Here is a 17,442-nt window from a genome sequence, read left to right as displayed (position 1 = left end):
TGTGCAAAGGTCAAATAACTAGGGTGGGGGAAGTCTACTTAAGCTCCTACTTATCTGAAAGTTAAAATATTCTCTTATATCCTCTGCAGGTTCCATGTGAGATCTTTTTTTCCTTTTTGTGTAGGAAATAGGGCAAGTCATCTTGCATACTCCTGTATCGTCACATGCTCACTGACATTTTGGAGTGCATCACTGTGGGAATGCAGACTATTATACTTGTTAACCATATTTATTCCCTTACTTTTGCTGAGTAGAGGCAGTAGAGATTCTTTTGGTTTTGTTCTGGATATCGCTTACCTTAGGCAACTTGTTAAACAAAACACAATTTCCTTGTAAACCCCATTCTTGTAATCACTTTAATGCATTAGTAGATAATTAGTACCGACTTACATAGTTTGACTTTAGAAATTGGCTTTACTTTTGAGTACAATTATTTAAACTAGTGATGGACTACAATTATTATTCCTAGGAAAGACAAATTTATATACAGAGTTTATACAAAATTATCTTAACAAAAAATAAAAACTGAATTTTATGTATTATAACTTTATAATCTTCATACCTTTTTATGATCTTCCTCTTTTGTGCATAAAAGCTTCTTCTAAACAACTATCGAGCATTATGGAAAAATTGAAAGGAGTACAAAATAATTAACCAAAGCATGCAACATATCTTTATATAAATCCTCAGCTGTCTGTCAAGCTGATCTTGAAAGTGGTGTAAGAGAAGAAAAAAAAAAAAAAAAAAAAAGAGAAAAAAAGAAAAAAGAGAAGAAAAAAAAAACCCAAACCAAGTTTTTTTTAATCTTGCCAGGGCCATTCTCCTACTTTACAGCTGCGGCACATGTGCCTCTGCATAAACTCTGCTGCTTTTCAAATACTAGTATATTTAGTGCTACGGTATTATAAGGCCCCTGAACCAATCTGAAGACAGAAAACAGCAAGAAAGCTATGGCGAGGCCGTACTTAGCAGAAGAGGAGAACCTCAGAGTGTGGTGTGGATAATTCACAAAGAGAATTGATTGAATGTGCTGGATAAATTGTATTTTGCAAGTTCTCCCACATCTAATTCACCTTCTCTCTCCCACATAACAATTTTCTAAAAGTGACAGAGATCACCTATTCTGATCCCAGGGGTAATTCCCCCTCACCCCTTGAATGATTCATCTTACTTAGCGATCTGCAATTTATAAGCACCTCTGCTATTACCATGTTTTTTTGTAATAGTTTTCTTCAGGTTCAGAGCTTTTAACATTCAAAGCTTTTTTACCCATTTAGTGTAGGGGACTTCAGCTCCATTCAAGGAAACTGCTCTGTTAGGAAAGCCCACGTAAGTGTTGAGCTACCTCTTGAAGAGGGGGTGATAACTTTTCATTTTCAGGTCATGCCATAAGACTCATTTTTTGGGTCTTATGAGAACTTTGGAGGAGGGCGACCTGAACAAGTGATGCAGAGGATAAGCAGCAGCAGAGGAGGTACCTGTTGTTTTATGGTGCGGGCAGTGTACTCCAGTGAGCAGGAGGGCAGCTGGCTCCAGAAATGAGACATGGAAACACAGTTCTCACAAGGAGCAACTGCCCTCTCCTTCACATGAGAGAAGGGTGGCAGAAAACCCTCACTGAAGATTATCTATTTTCAGTGCCACAAAAATAATGCTACAACAGTATAACACGTCATTCCCCCTACTTGGAAAAGTTGGAGAGGCAAACTGAATCAAAGTAACTCAGCTAACAAAGCCTTTAAAATTACATTTGTCTTCAGGAATACATTGTATCATTTTGTAACTGTGAACAAATATTACTTAATCCCTTTTATAACTCTAATAATGCAAAATTACAAATACTACTCATATCTAAAATGGTAAACTTTAATTTTGAAACCTTCAGGTTCTAAACTCATCTGAAGGAAAGGAAATTGAAGAAGAAAATCTAACTCTGACTTTCGGAGCTGTTCAGCACAGACTGTTCTTGCAGAGATCAACGAACTGAAGAAATTCAGTGCCTGAGAAAACCAAGGGATTGGAAATTTGTTAAAGATCTCAAGGAAAAGGTTTGCACATATATTAACAGAATGCAGACATCCTTGTTCTTGGCCTTAAACTTTTAATGGCAATCATCTTTCCATGCCTAAGAAAGGTTGCATGACTCCTTCATTTTCAGAAGAATTAGCAAAATAAGAAATTTTCCAGGTGATCATTTCACTGTACCCGATTCTCAGAATGAACACAAGATAATTCATGAAGTCTACAACCTCAGATGGTGATCTAAGGTCAGTTCCTGGTAAGTTTGTTCTCAGCACAGATGTTGAAAACTGAACTGATGAAAAAACCCACAAACCCCAACCACCAAGCCCCAATGAATGCTGTAAAACAGACTTAGTTACTTTTATCTCCTAGCAGCAAGCCTAATGATCAAGTTTTATTGAAAGGCAGATGTACAGTTTTAAAACTGCTATGAGATATATATGGAAGCACACAGGTAGCAAATAGTAATTAAAACCCCCAGCTATTGAAGATCTCATTAGATGCCCAAACCCAAGAAACTCACACTCACTAACACAAACATCAGAAAATTTTGCTGTTTGTGGAGATACTATCATCACCTGTAAGCTTTCCAGCACTTAAATGACCATTGGTCTCTTGGTTAATCAGCATTTCTGGAGACATCCTTGCATCTATGTCTTTCAAGTTTATTTCTATATTCAATATGTTCGATACTGCATGTGCCCTCAGGATGCAGGAGTACAGTCCAATGCAGTTTTTAGTTGCATGAGCTCAATTAGTTGCAATACCTAATGGGAATTCTCTTCAGCTGCACCCACAAGTCAGGTAAGTGCCTAACTGCTTGCACATCTGCCCTGCAGTAACAAGAATAGGTTGAGACCTGGCAAAAAAGAAGTTCTAGTATAAACCAGACTGTATGATGATTATGGTTTATCTTGTGCATCTCAGAGGTCTGATTTCACTTCCATTCTACTGTTACCGAATGCACTCTGATGGAAAGTACTTCCACAAGCGTTAGTTTCCATGACAAATAATGTCTGTGTGTGTTTATATACATGCTCTTACCTCTGTTAATTAGGCATCTGTTCCCTGTCTGTTGGGCTCCTAGTTGGAGACTAAAAAGAAATAGATGAAATTAATAAATAGTCATGTATATCAGTGATAAACTAGGCCAGTGCAGAATGTCTTTCAAAGCTGAATAATTCACAAAATACATACCTAGCATGAGTCACTTTTTATGTGTTTTACTTCAAATGTGAATACAACACATTGTATTCACACCCTGGGAGCAGGGGAGCAAGAGACAGCCACAAAAATAGGCAGGTGGTGTGTGGGAGAATGACATGAGTGCATGTGGTACAAATCTTACTTTTAACAGCACGGCTGGTCTTTATTGGTGGCAATTAGGAGAGGCTGAGGGGTACATGGATATTCAGTTGTCTTGGTGAAGTCCTCAGCCAACAGTTTGACTGTGGGCTTGCCTCCTGAAGACCTGATTTGGTGACAAATGGGCAGGAACCTGATTTTTGTTATTTTCTTGATTTTAAATTTGAGCATCATGCGCAGCTGCAAAAAACTTAAGAAACTGGAAATAAGCCAGGCTGAAGATGTAGCCTCACAAATCCTATGGACACTATTGTAAACTACCAACAAATAAGTATTTTCAAGACTAGAGGTCCTGATTGAAATGCATACTGTTGAAGTCATGAAGAAAAAAAAAAAAAAAAAAAAAATCTTTTCTATGACTTCCTCACTCTCCGCACATACCAAAGCTTGTATGTGCTTCAGGATCCTGAGTCGCTTCAACTTTGCTAACTGGGCTGAGTAAAGAAGTTTGAGTTCCCATGGATCCAAATGTCAAAATTAGGGTCTGTCTTGGTTCATCTTCCTATTGACCTATCGGAGACAACGGAAATTGGTTAATGTGCTCAAAATTAAGTGCTGGTTTTTTAGTTTTCAGGGAACTCTACCTGCAAGCTGGAGTTCCATCAACTGATGAATAAGCAATCTGTTAGCAACTTGGACTAAAAACAAGGTGGTGATGAGGGTTGGGGAATGAAGCCAGACATTTAGGATAGCGAACATCATCAATAACCTGCCAGTTTGTGAAAGGTGCACAGTGCTCTTTTGAGTGTTTTTTTGGATGAAGCTGAGGAAGAGATTTGGTCTTTGGCAGCTGGTTGAGCAAACTTAATTAAACCAGACCTGCTTTACTGTCATAGGCATATACGACTCTGGAAGAAGAAATTCGGTGGAGGATGCCTTTACTGCAGTGGATGACCTGGCTGTTTACAGTGCCTTGCAGGAGTGGGTCAGGATTAAAGAGTCTACAGCAACAGACAGTAAAGCTGTCCTCCTTGGATATGAAGGCCACTTTCAGTGTAAGTACCTACTGATTTTAACAGCTAAGAAATAAATGGTTTCAGTTGAATTCCCTGTGGAAAAAGCTTTTGACCTTTCCACAGCAGGCCACCTACCTTGCCAGTCTTGCCAAGGATCCCAAGACTGAAATCGATGCAAAGACTGAATTGCTCATTTGCCCCACAGGTATATTTGTCACTGGAGGACTACTAAGCATCTGACATGTTTCCCAAGGCCTACCTTCATTTAAAACTAATATGTAAGTTGCTGGCACTGAAATAAAAATAAGAACAACAACCACCATAAGTGAAGCTTAACATTTGCTTAATGTAGTATTGGTCTTCCGAAGTCCATCTGAGTTATAGTTTGTCTTCTGCGGCCTCTATCTTGCTCATAACCTAGCAATGAAGCAGTGACACCTACTACTCAGTTCTTGCTGCTACACCAAGAGTGGAGAACAGCGTATCAGTCATTCCCAGTTTTGATGAGGAACCGTACACTATACTAGCTGTATCCCTAAAGACCAAGTTCAAGGTTCTACAGAGATTAGCTATGAGGGGATAACAAACGACAAGCAATTCAAAACATCTTATGTAGTTTCTGCAATCTTGCGCTTATTTTTAGATGCTGGATGACTAAATCTGTGGGATGTGGCACATAAGGTGCCATAGTGTAATTGCAATAGAAAGCAGATTTTGAAATCTCATTTTCAGAAACAGCTAAATGAGATTCACATAGGTAATTCAAATGTCCAAAGATGTACCTAGGCATCATAATATAGGTTTTTTAAAAATTCCTGTGTGCTACAAAGTATGAACATGGAATGCACGTGAAAGCTGCATTGTCTTTTAAGACTTGAAAGGAACCTTGTCTAGTCATCTTTACATAAATGCTAAGCTGCTGCCATTCATTCTGTTAGTGGACGCGCACAAATCCAAGACTCTCAAGCCTTATCTCATGCTTAAGGGTATAGGCAAGGAATCAGTTACCACAGAGTACGTTGAGGTCTAACCATATTTGTATGCTGATGCCTTGTGGGACCCCACAGCAGCAGCACGCATCCACCTTAGTGTGAGAGCGCAGCATCTTACTGTGAGAGCAGCATGCATCCACCTCACTGTGGGTGCATTCTGGCTGTCCCGGTTGGGTAATGTCTCCCAGAGGAGACCTATGGCTGAGGACTTCAAATGCCAAGACGTACCGTACCTCATCAGTTCAACTGTTTCAATTCTGTTGTTCTCTCCGTTCTTCCTTGTCTCCTACTCTGTGGTATTTCACGGTTGGCAAGGTGGCTTTCCGAACAGTGTATGAGCCTCACTTACAGATAAAGTTTCCCATAGGCAATAGGTGACTTCTAGTTCAGTGCTTTGGTGGTGTCAGGAAAGATGCCAAGGAAAACCTTAAATACCTTAAAAAAATCTGGGCCGCTCAGATTTCAAAATGGAGCTTACATCCCCAAATCATTTATGTATTTCCATGAAATTTTATTAAAGTGGGTTTTTTTTGTTGTTGTTCTTTTGGCTAACATCTTACTTCCCTTCTTGGAAAAAAGATGAGTTGTTATCAATGTCTATGGGCAAGACCGTATGTATATTATATAGTAATGAGATGAATCATTGTCTGTGCCTGTACTTTCTGCGAATAACATTCTACATGCTTAGTCCTTATTTAGTTGTTCTTAAAATAGGTTTTTGTAGATATTTCACTCCAAGACTGACAGAACTTTTTGCTTTGCAGCTGATTTTTTTTGGGGGTGTTATTCAGTCCTATATTAAACTGTTGCCAAATGAGACATAAACTTTGAGATAGCATCAAATGTTATAATGGAAGACTGAACCGAGTGCCACACTCATTAATAACTTTCATTACAGTGGATGAAAGATCAAACTTATCAAGAAACTAGAAATTATGTTCCATACTAATTTATAGGAGATATTTTCTTTTCTCATTAAAATAAAATCAAATTCTTTTTCTGACAGGCTTCTGATGTGATCTCTTTAAATTCTCAATCAAGTCTTCAAAAACTGTCTATGAAAAAGACTATCCAAATCCTGATTTCGAAGATGGGATCTGGAGAGGGAGGCCCATGTTTTTAAAGGTACAGATGGAGAGTCTGTATACAGATGTAAAAACCAGAATTCATTAAACAAATCTGAGAACTGCTAACATTCATACGTACCGCTTTATTAAATGGCATGTGGAACAAAAAGTCTCTAAAATGAATGCTCTCTGGTCTGCTTTCCTTAGGAACTACGGAAGAGAAAAGAATGTGATTGTCATTTTTGTTTCCGGCAATTTATTTATGTCTGGACTTAAGTATTGGTCTTCTGAGATCCTTCTTTGCTCTTGCCATCAATATGCCTCCAGCTGTAGAGGGAGTTCCATCTTTTACAAGGTCTTATTTTTGAGAATTTAAATCTTTGATAATAAAGCGTACTGTTGGACAAAACAGAGGCCTCCATAATGATTCTTCCCATTGTATTTCTGCAGTGCAAAGCTGCTGATTTAAATGCATCGGAGGATATAAGACAGCGTAACAGAGGGCAGAGAGGTTAGGAGCAGAAGGGAACATAGTGATCATTATCTGAGTTACTGGATGATTTCACAAAATTTACAATTCTGATGTTGATACTACATTTCTGCTGGTATGATTCAATAACTGAGCGCTGGAGAGAGAGGACAGCTACAGAGGCAGGACTGATGTGGCCCTAAAAGAAAACCCTACAGCCAAATACTTTCCAAGAATCACTCTCATGGCATCATGACCTTTGCCTTGCCTATGGAAAACACACTGTAGGAACAAAGGCAGTGATGCCAGGCCCTCAGGCTCCAAGCACCTTGTGAAGGCTTATGGACTGAGCCTGCTCACGTGCTCAGGACGCCGCACCCCTACCAACCATGGAGGATATGAAAGCTGAAATTTAAAGTCTGGACTGCACCTCTGCCACTGGGACAGCAAGAATTTCCCTTAATTACAGAATTTCACAAGTCCACATAAATACAACACTGTCTAACAGAATAATGAAAACAATACTGTGGATTATTTTTCTCTCTTGCAGTAAGAAAATAACACAGTTAGGTGATAATTTTAAATAGTGATGTACAAATGGTATGAAGGCCAATTTGAAAAAAGGAAATACTAAATTTCCCTTCCAAGAACGCATAAGTACTGAACTTTACAGAAATCACAAGTCAATACCATCTAATACAGTCTTTTCATAACAACAAGAGAAAATCATTTGCAGGAAATGCAGGTGATTTATAGTGCTGTAGATGACATTCAATCACAAAAGGAAAAAAGCGTCTTAAATGACAAATGGTACAGCTTTTATTAATCACTCACAATACTAAACTGCTGTAGCAGTGGAAAGTTCATCAAGAATTTGCAAGTGCAAACTGACAGCTGATTTACAAATAAAATATTGAAGTCATTAAGTAAATTGTTCTAAAGAAATCATCTACCCTAATTGTGATGAAGCTACAGCAAAGCTGAGCCACAAAGACTTGGTAAATTTTCTGCCCCATTAACTCAGTGAGCTCATCTTTGGGATGAAATCTTGACTGTGCTGAAGGGCTGATTACACTAAAATAACTTAAATGTGGTCAGATACAGAAAATGCTCATTACAAATTCAATGCCCGATCCAAAAGTCTGCTTACGCTTTGGATCAGACCTTTGCAGTACACTTATAGTTCAAGGCTTCAGTGTTCTGAACAGCAAAGAAAGTGCAACTTACCATTCAGGTTTTCCTTTTCTAGTCTGTTTCCGGTAGTGGTGTCTCTAAGGTAGCACACTTTTTCCTTTAAGTAAAAAAACAAGCATAAAACCAGCAGCAGAAATCAGTAATGGAATTTTACTGTAGACATAATGAATAAGTGTAAAAAGCTGGGTTCTTTAGCATTCTGAACACCAAGCTTCTCTCTCTCTCTCCAGAAAAATAATTTTAAAAGACTGAAAAATGTCTATGATGCACACTATAAGTAGATACTAATTTTAGCATTTTATACCTAAGAGTCTTGTGGAGTTTTTCCTATCAGTAAGTTGTATCAATTCTGGTGTTAGATTACAGAGGCCTGAGAGTTTATTTTTTGCTTTGGACAAGCGATTTTCCCTCAAAAATCCCAGTGAAGACCAGGCAACTGCAGTGATATCATGAAGTAAATTCATCATATTCATGTTGGGGTAACAGTGAAAGACTGTTCTACGGTACAAAGCCAAAGAAAAGTCACACATGCAATGCAGGGTTATTAATCACCACTGGAAAGTAGCTTTTTCCCTGAAGCAGTGAAAACAGGCCAAATAAATCCTCCTTGAAATACAGGCTTACGACTTAGTGCTGCTATCTTTGCACAGACTAGATACCATCTTCTTCCTCTTCAAGTAATTCCCCTGACTGATAGAGCAATATCAGCAATTCCCATCTGTGTGTTTGGCTGCAGACAGATTCGGAAGGGGGCATCCACCATGCTCTCACACAGCTGCCAAACAGCTGGTGCTGTGCTGCTGGTGCCCAGCCTGGGAACTGGGCTCCTAAACTGTTGTAAGCCCTTGCACTTTTGCTGTTAAGTGTTCCACTGTGATGACGACACTCATACTCTTTCTTCAGTAAATAGAAACACACAGAGCATTTAATCCCTCCTTCGTGGCAGCATCTGATAGCTCTCCCGCTCTGTGGAGTAATAGACTAGCTTTGGTTTTCCTCTTTCTACTAAATGCACTTACAGGACAACAAGAAAATATTTTTGTTAATGCATGACCTCATATGAAATGAGGGCATAACCTCTTCCTCCAGCTCTTTTGTTAGAAGTAATTAACAAACCTCCTCACCATGCCTTTCTCCTTAGCTTCTAGCTTTGATGCAGTTCTTTCAGTGACTCAGTGTGTGGGCTTTTTTAAATCCTGGTTTTGTGCACCTCAATTTACTCCATACACTGAATATAAAGGAGCTGAAGAGCACGGCTAACAATTGTGAATTTCACTAAGTAGATTCAACACTTCCAGATAGGCATAAAGACTGATATAAGTCAATATATATTAACAGCGTATGCTTGATATAATTATGGGTCTGTTATAGAAGGTTTGTGGTTTCATAAAAGATGCATAGACCTAAGCATCACCTAGCAGCTTAGAACAAAAGTCTTAAAAGACAAAGATATTTAACCCAGGATTTTAACCAAATGCAACGGCACCTGAAGTTAGGCAAAATAAATTCAGGAAGTAATCAAACAACAGTGGAAACGGGTATCGAGAAGATTCAGAACCATAGCAGCAAGTTCCTTGGGAGCTGACGGGCATATAAACCATGACTCTTGTTTTTGACCTCACATGTAGGAGCCAAAATACAAGAGTTTGTTTTTGGAACTTCTGATCAAGATTCCCGTCCAGAAACATAAATTTCAGACTCATACCTGCTGAGTGGACTGTAGTCTCTGTTTTTCATTCTGCCACTGTTTAAATCCGTCAAGGGCTTCATCCACAGAAATCACCCCCTTTTTCACCTGTTCCTGCAAGCGGATGAGTTCTTCCTGTTCAGTAGGGACGCTGTGTTTCACAGTGCTATTGGTTGCTGCCTCAGTGTGGCCCCTGTGTGCTGCTACAAAATGTAGAAAGATAAAGGCAGAAAGTGTTATTAACCCGTTTCATTCCTTTCTCTTTATGATGCAAGCACTTTTTTCAACAAAGGCATGTAAGCAGTGATTTTATAATCCAACATCAATAAAAGCATACCATCTTTAGCGTGCCCCCCCCTTCTTCTTTCTGTTTGTTTGTTTTTTGTTTTTTTTTTTTAAATTATTTTTGTGGCCCTCCTCTGCACCCGCTCCCACAGGTCCATGTCCTTCCTGTGCTGAGGACCCCAGAGCTGGAGGCAGTACTCCAGGTGGGGTCTCACCAGAGCAGAGCAGAGGGGCAGAGTCACCTCCCTCGACCTGCTGGCCACGCTTCTTTTGATGCAGCCCAGGATACGGTTGGCCTTCTGGGCTGTGAGAGCACATTGCCGGCTCATGTCCAGCTTTTCGTTTATTGGTACCCCCCAAGTCCTTCTCAGCAGGGCTGCTCTCAATCCCTTCATCCCCCAGCCTGTATTGATACTGGGGGTTGCCCTGACCCAGGTACAGGACCTTGAACTTGGCCTTGTTGAACCTCATGAGGTTCCCATGGGCCCACTTCTCAAGCTGGTCCAGGTCCCTCTGGATGGCACCCCGTCCCTCAGGCGTGTCGACTGCACCACTCGGCTTGGTGTCATCTGCAAACTTGCTGAGGGTGCACTCGATCCCACTGTCTATGCCATTGGTGGAGATATTAAACAGTACTGGTCCCAATATAGACTCCCGAGGGACACCACTCGTGACCGATCTCCATCTGGACATTGAGCCGTTGACCACTACCCTCTGGATGTGACCATCCAGCCAACTCCTCATCCACTGAACAGTCCACCCATCAAATCGGTATCTCTCCAATTTAGACAGAAGGATGTTGTGGGGGACTGTGTCAAAGGCCTTACAGAAGTCCAGGCAGATGACAGCTGTAGCTCTTCCCTTGTCCACTGATGCAGTCACTCCATCATAGAAGACCACTAGGTTGGTCTGCAGAGGTATGCTACCAATATTCCAACATAGTAAGATCTAAAAGGTCCCGTATTCTTTTCCTAAGTGGTTTAGCATTCATGAAAAGTAACGTCAGTAGCACTGGGGACTGCAGCTCTCCACTGCAGAAATAAATAGGCGATTACGTGCTGCTCTATATGCTTTAATCCTGACCTGCTACTTGTTAACAGAAGAGGGAAGAAAAATCTTCACTCAGTGTTCATTAATTTTGTACGTAACATTGTTAATTATTTTAGGGTCCCATTAATGGAATTTATGGTAGCAACATTTTGATGTGCTACAACTCAAGTAACAACTGGACTGCCACGAGTAATTAGTTATACATGGATCCTGGGGTACCCAGGAGAGAACTATTGCTCCCCACACTGCTGCCTTTCCATGGCTGGAATTAGTGCACAGCTGAGCCCTCCCGTCCTTCCTTTTCTTGGTTTTAATGACAATGGAGAAAGGAAACAGAAAAGCCTAAAGTAACTCTGACTCTACAAGTCTTTCCCACAAGACTGTAACTTTTATTTTTCTTTCTTTAATCTGATCTCTTAATGGTGCAATACCATTAAGGATATAAATCATATGTGGGAAAACAGATACTAAATCAGTCAAAATCAAGTCACAGCAAATCTCTACTAGTTCTACTGAAAAGCATCAAGGCAGTTGAAGAGCTAAATTAAATTCTGTACCGGGCTTCCTGGCATAGCAGTATGTCCTGTCGTCGTCACTGGGCACCTGAGTGGCCTTTTGCTGAAACACTACAAGAAAATTAAGAATATAAGGAAGTTGGTAAAAAATGGCAATAAAAATATCACACATTCTGAACGAAGGAAGGAGGCTCATGAAAGCAGGCTGGAATAAATTTCTTGTTCTAGCCTAGGAGTACTTCTCAACCCACTTGTCAGTCTAATGTTAATTACTTGAAAAACTGTTCTGTTGCACAGAATGGCAGGATTACTGATATTGCAGATACCATGACAAGAAGCTTTGAAGCAAATAAAATAGACTTATGGCATTAACATATTACTTGTTTAGAAAAAACAGCTAGATCTCGGATTCCTCACCTGATTAAGATACCTACTGTAGCCTGCTGCTTATTTTATGGGGAAAGCTAAGGCAGAAAAAACCAATAGTATTAGGTGAGAATAATGACACTGCTTAAGAAAGAGTATGTGTATATTTTTGTCTACTTTACTCAAGCACTAGGAACAGCAAAGCATGATCACTTATTCTATTAGCGTAGCCCACCATGCCCATTCCTGTGAGGTGCCCAGAGTACAGCCAGCCTGGATATGCCCTGAAATGCTGCAGTCACACTTTTGCTGGTGGCATACGTAAAACCCAGAAGGTGGGAATTGCATGGTTTCTGACCTACCTACTGCCATACAGGCTTTCCCTCTGAAGTCTCAGTTCTGATTTTAGCTAAACAAACTGATAATCTAGAATAATTCCTTCTCATTAAGTAATCTTTCTGACGTCACTGCCATGCAGCAAATGCGCCCGTTCAATGGAGCACCTATTTGCTTGGGGACCAAGGCCCAGTACAACGGAGCTCTGCTCGAGCGGCAGAGCAGACACATTCTGCATGGTACCCTGGGGTCCTGGCTTCTTGCTCCTGCTGACCAGGGAAACCCAGTGGACCTTAGTTTGCTCCTTGTCTGCGTGCTCAGGCTGCCTTGTACGATGCATCCGCTTCTCTCAGGGAAACTTGTAAAATGGATGATCAAGACTGCTGCGACATCTGAAGTCTGCGTGTGCTACGTGCAGAGGTGAGGAAGGAGCAATTCCTAAGGGTGTATTTTCTACACTGCAGAATAAAGTCTTTACGCTAACTCCTGAGTAGGCTTCTATGGAAGGTGATGATGAACGAAAAGAGCTGGGGACTTGATGTTCCTTAAAATGTTCTCAGGCTAAATGGAGAGAGTAAAAGAACTATACAGGCAGCACAATCGGCTGATGTTACGTTCCTAGCTTCAGCCTAACACTGAGAGATTTTAACTTTTGTAATACTCTTCACTGTAATTCTCAAAGAATCCTGCTAAATATGGTTGCAGCGTTTTCTTCTATACTTGAAATAGTATTCTCTTTTTAAAGAAGAAATTAAAGTAACCAGAACACAGAGGTAATGCAAGCAGCCTGAATTTTACTGCATAAGGAGGAGAAAGGATATACTCAACAATGTCCCTGATTGGAAAGCACTTTAATTGATAGGCTTTGAAATTTCTGCTGAGTTTTGCAGTGTTGGAGTAATCAAAAGTGGAATTACTCTTCCAGTTCAAAGTAAAATTGTTAAAACCACTTCACATGCCACATCTTGCTGAAATGATTTTGGTTGGCAGCAAGTATTCAGTGTGGGTGAGGTCAATGAAAACAAATTCCTGTTTCTGGAATGCCTGGAAAGATGTATGCACACACAACTGTACGACTGCCACAGGTTTAGGGAAGACTCCAGTAATTTACTCTTTCATTCTCACATTCTAATTACTTATTAAATGCTCGAATAAAGTAGCGGAATTTCTCAGTTTCTCAGGATTAAAGGAGACTGATAGAAATAATAAAGTAATTCCACTTTATTCCCTCTCCTCTCTTCAGTTGCTACAGGTCACAGATGAAGTTCTTTGCATGCCCTAAATACATTTTTATGTCTTCGGTAGTTAAGATCGCTTTTTAGGAATGTAATGTAACCTCAATATTTCTCCAGAAAAGCAAACTCAGAGAGTAAGAAACTACGGCAGTATTTCCTAGTAGGACATGAAACTAGAAAACAAGTGTGACAAAACACAAATTTTGTGGCAAATATGCAGAACTCTGGGAAAATCCCTAACAGAAGGCTTGGGAAGCGAGCAGGATCCAAAGAACTCTGAATTGCCTTTTTTATCTCAATCATACTAGCTACGGATGTTTGTGGTGGTGCACCCACTCCCTCCCCCCCTCCCCCCCCCCGCCCCCAGCTTCCTCTCGACCACCTTACGACCACAGGGACCCCTGCCAAGGCTTGGCCTCTGAGCCATGAGTCTGTCGACCAGGCGCCCCTTGGTCGTACCAGGCACTATTGCACGGTTGAGCTGGGGAACAAGAATGCCTTGATCCCACCTGGCATCATCAGTCACCCCTTGACAGCCTGGGAACACCTCACTGTGGATCATAACTCAGGCGGATCGGTACAGGAGGATTGTACCTGCCTTGCTGAGATTAATGAGAACTCAGCAATAACTGACCACAGCTGTGGCCAGAATGGAAATGTACTGGTGCCTAAAGTCAATCATCTCACAACCCTGTAAACAGTGGTACCAAGGGAGACCCTTTGAGCTCTCCTGGACCGCAGTGGGCTGCACCAGTATCTCCCTCTGAGTGGGACGCTTCTCAGAGCTGCAAACTCTTAAGTTTGCATACGGAGGCCTGGCAACAGGACCTGGGCTGATCTCCAGTGCCCTTCACTCCTTGAGGTTCAACTCTTCGCCCGTTGAGACAATCATTGAAGTGAGTATTTCACTGAACTCGAGGGGAATTTTTGATGGGCATCTTTATCTGCGCATATCAAACTCGTGCAGGATTTTAAGAGGTATTCTTTTATTAAGCCTAGTGTGATTGTGTGTGTGTGTGTATTATACAAATACTGTAGTAAGCTTTATTTAATCACTTTGTAGATGCTAGAGTAACCAATGATTAGTTACTACTAAATTCCTGTGATTCTCTCCTTATTGTGAATAAACCTAAGTTGCTGCTAAATACATATAATCCTTAGACATAAACCGTTGACCAAGTCTGAGACTAGGATTGGATGCAGCCGCACCTGGGCTCCTCTCAGAGAAGGAGTTTAGAAAGCAAGGGGGTCCATTCCGAACCCCGTGACTCAACAGGAGGGCCTCCTTTACCCCACCCCTTGTATTCTCTTTTCTCTTTCTCTCTCTCCATATATTCCATTCATTTAATAAGTAATAGAGTGAATCTTGCCATTGAACTCTGTTAAATCACCCTTTTATAAATTTCTATTAAAATCACTATTTACAAATATATGTGACGGTGATGATTTAAGTGACCTAACCACTCATTCGCGACAACGTTGCTTCAGGCTGTCTGCACATGCAGGTGAATAACGTTACGAGGCTTGAAATGTGGTTAATATTTTCCTGGTTATCACCACAAATAGAAGGGCTAGAAACATTTGAAATTAAGTCTCTTGTGTATAATTCTGCACCAAGAAGACCATTTTATAGTCACACACTGTGCAAGAAACTGTGGTAAGTATAAAGGGTCTAGAAAGAGAGAATGAAATTTTTTACAGTAGCTGCAGGTTGACAAAAAGAACAGGAATTTGATTTTCAGAATTAATTGAGGTTCTAACACAAAGCCGCAATGGTAAGGAATCATAGATGCACTATGACGCTTCAAAAATTGTTTACTGATAAGCCAGTAAGAAATGATATAATTAGAAACACGGGTAAGCAAAATGTGGAAAGAGTTACATTATGGGAGAGGACAACGCATATCAGTTAAGAGGCAATGATCAACCAAGATATGGTTTCTAATTTACATTTTACTTTACCCATCTGAACTATGAGGGATGTTGCCTAATTTGTTGTATTAGCAACATTACCTCTAAAAATCAAGCAACGGTTTGCCACTATACACTAGCAATTCAAGTAAAGCCAGACCGATGAACCTACCCCTCTGGATGAATATGTGAGCTAATCATGCCTAATACTTACCTACTTGCTCAAGACTTTCAGCGGAACAAACACAAAGGAGAAAAGACACGGCAAAAAGAAAAGAAAAATCAATAACTATCACTAATTTGAATTCAGTTTGCTTAGGGAAATTCAAGATGCATTTTATTCATCAGCTTCATTGAGCTGATGTTCCAAACAGAATTATCTATCGCCATGACTATTTTATTTAGGAAACATTCAAAATTAAAATCCAGGGGAACAAAATCTTTATAGAAACACAAGGCTAAGTGATAATGCAAATTAATTAATACACTAGGGTTGCACTTATTAACACATCTCAACTCAGTTGCAAATTACAGCAAGTTTGTAAGCTTCCTCCTTGTTCTTAGTAGGTTTTTTGCTTCATTCATTTTAGAATTGTCATGCAATTAACTCATGATTAATGGAAGAATGGAGAAGGAGGGGTGACGGGCTAGCTGGGATATGTTGCAGAGAAAGACTCCTATCTTTGCCCACTCCATTTTTTCCCCATTATTTAAACATTTTAACATTTAAACTGTGTGTGCATAGTACCTAGGCAAATAAAACTTGCAAGTTCTTTTTCTGGTAGGGATGAGCTTGTAAATTAGATGTAGCACAGCAAGGGATGACAAATACACAGAGAATACTAAGGAAGAAATATAGTAGAATGATGCTTATTATTCAGGAGATGAGAACTCTGCAGATGTTTGTTCACATCTTTTTAGATCTCATTTTCCTTCTGTCTGTTTTGTTTGCTAACACACTGAGCATCACCCAGCATGAGGACTGGACAGAGGTCATCTATGCAATGCTAACCAAGAAGTACTGTGCGAGATGATTAAGGACCGCTCCTAAAATTTATACAAAATATTTCACATATTTAAGATTAAACCAAAAAATTCTAGTGATTCATAACATGAAATCAACTAAGGCAATGGGACACTGTAAACAGTATGGCCTTTTTTATTTTTCCGAGGCAACACAGCTGAGCACAGAACAAAGTGTATCAGCCTGCCTCATGACCCTAGTCTAGTTAGGTCCAAGCACTCTGGAGAAGGGATGGCTGTGCTGTGCTATGCAAGGTGACAAAGGCTCAGGTCCCAGAAACCGTCCCGTCACGGTAGCACAGGTGCCTGAATGCACTTACACTGTCAGAAGGCAAGGGGAAAAAGACTGGCCAGTTTTAACTGCACTGGTGTGAGAAAACCAGTGACCACATCTAAACTGCTACAGGAGTTCTGATCTGTTCTAAATCTGCTGCCTGACACTCAAGACATTTAAGAGAACACACAGCAGTCATTGCATCAGAATGAAGACTAGGTGATGCCAAATGCACTTGTGGAAATATCAAACTGCCATGCTGCTCTGTTATTTGCGGTGGCCCAATGCATGCTGCCTGAGATTTTCAGCTACAGCATCACATCCACTCATTACAACTTGTGCAGGCTGTTGTCAGCCTCTACCTTCCACAGCCACATAATTAGTCAGCTGAGATTGAAAAAACCCAGTTTTCTCAGATCAAAAGTAAAATGACTTTAAAAAGAATCACAGTGGAATGACAATGTGAAAACATTAATCCAAAAATAAACACATGCTCACCAGCAATTCTCTTCCCAATTTGCAGTGAGATTCTGAGTCTGTCAAATATGAGCTCAAATCTGTTACAATCCCAGCAACCTTGGTCAGGGAGGGACCTCAGGAGACTACACAGAGAGGGCTCCCCTACACTGCGGCAAGATAATAAAAGTAATACCAGAACCCTTTCTTACAGTGAGAAGAATAGGTACTGGTGGTTA

General features: G+C 40.4%; 1 protein-coding gene and 1 long non-coding RNA gene across 3 annotated transcripts in view; one reads left to right on the top strand and one right to left on the bottom strand.

The window, feature by feature from the left end:
* Positions 1–342: 342 nt before the first annotated feature.
* BANK1 (B cell scaffold protein with ankyrin repeats 1) overlaps positions 343–17,442 on the bottom strand; it is a 157,306-nt gene continuing 140,206 nt past the window's right edge. Inside the window, exons 12-17 of the mRNA XM_087736449.1 lie at positions 11,645–11,713; positions 9,771–9,955; positions 8,099–8,162; positions 6,542–6,612; positions 3,067–3,116; positions 343–2,000 (exon numbers count right to left, since the gene is read on the bottom strand). Coding sequence (XP_087592575.1) covers positions 3,072–3,116; positions 6,542–6,612; positions 8,099–8,162; positions 9,771–9,955; positions 11,645–11,713 — 434 coding nt within the window. The 3' untranslated portion in view covers positions 343–2,000; positions 3,067–3,071. The remainder of the gene's footprint in view (positions 2,001–3,066; positions 3,117–6,541; positions 6,613–8,098; positions 8,163–9,770; positions 9,956–11,644; positions 11,714–17,442) is intronic.
* LOC148051484 (uncharacterized) lies at positions 3,840–6,741 on the top strand. Of its 2 annotated transcripts, XR_015700103.1 has the most exons (4): positions 3,840–4,382; positions 4,549–4,621; positions 6,342–6,460; positions 6,610–6,741. It is a non-coding gene; the product is annotated as an uncharacterized LOC148051484 (long non-coding RNA). The 2 variants fall into 2 exon arrangements; XR_015700104.1 differs by lacking the exon at positions 4,549–4,621.

Source organism: Nipponia nippon, unplaced genomic scaffold (genome assembly GCF_047370975.1).
Source record: "Nipponia nippon isolate SJK-2023a ecotype South Korea unplaced genomic scaffold, ASM4737097v1 scaffold_6, whole genome shotgun sequence".
In the NCBI taxonomy this organism is placed as follows: Eukaryota; Metazoa; Chordata; class Aves; order Pelecaniformes; family Threskiornithidae; genus Nipponia; species Nipponia nippon.
The sequence above is the reverse complement of the archived record's forward strand: the minus strand, read 5'-3'. Positions and strand labels throughout refer to the sequence as shown.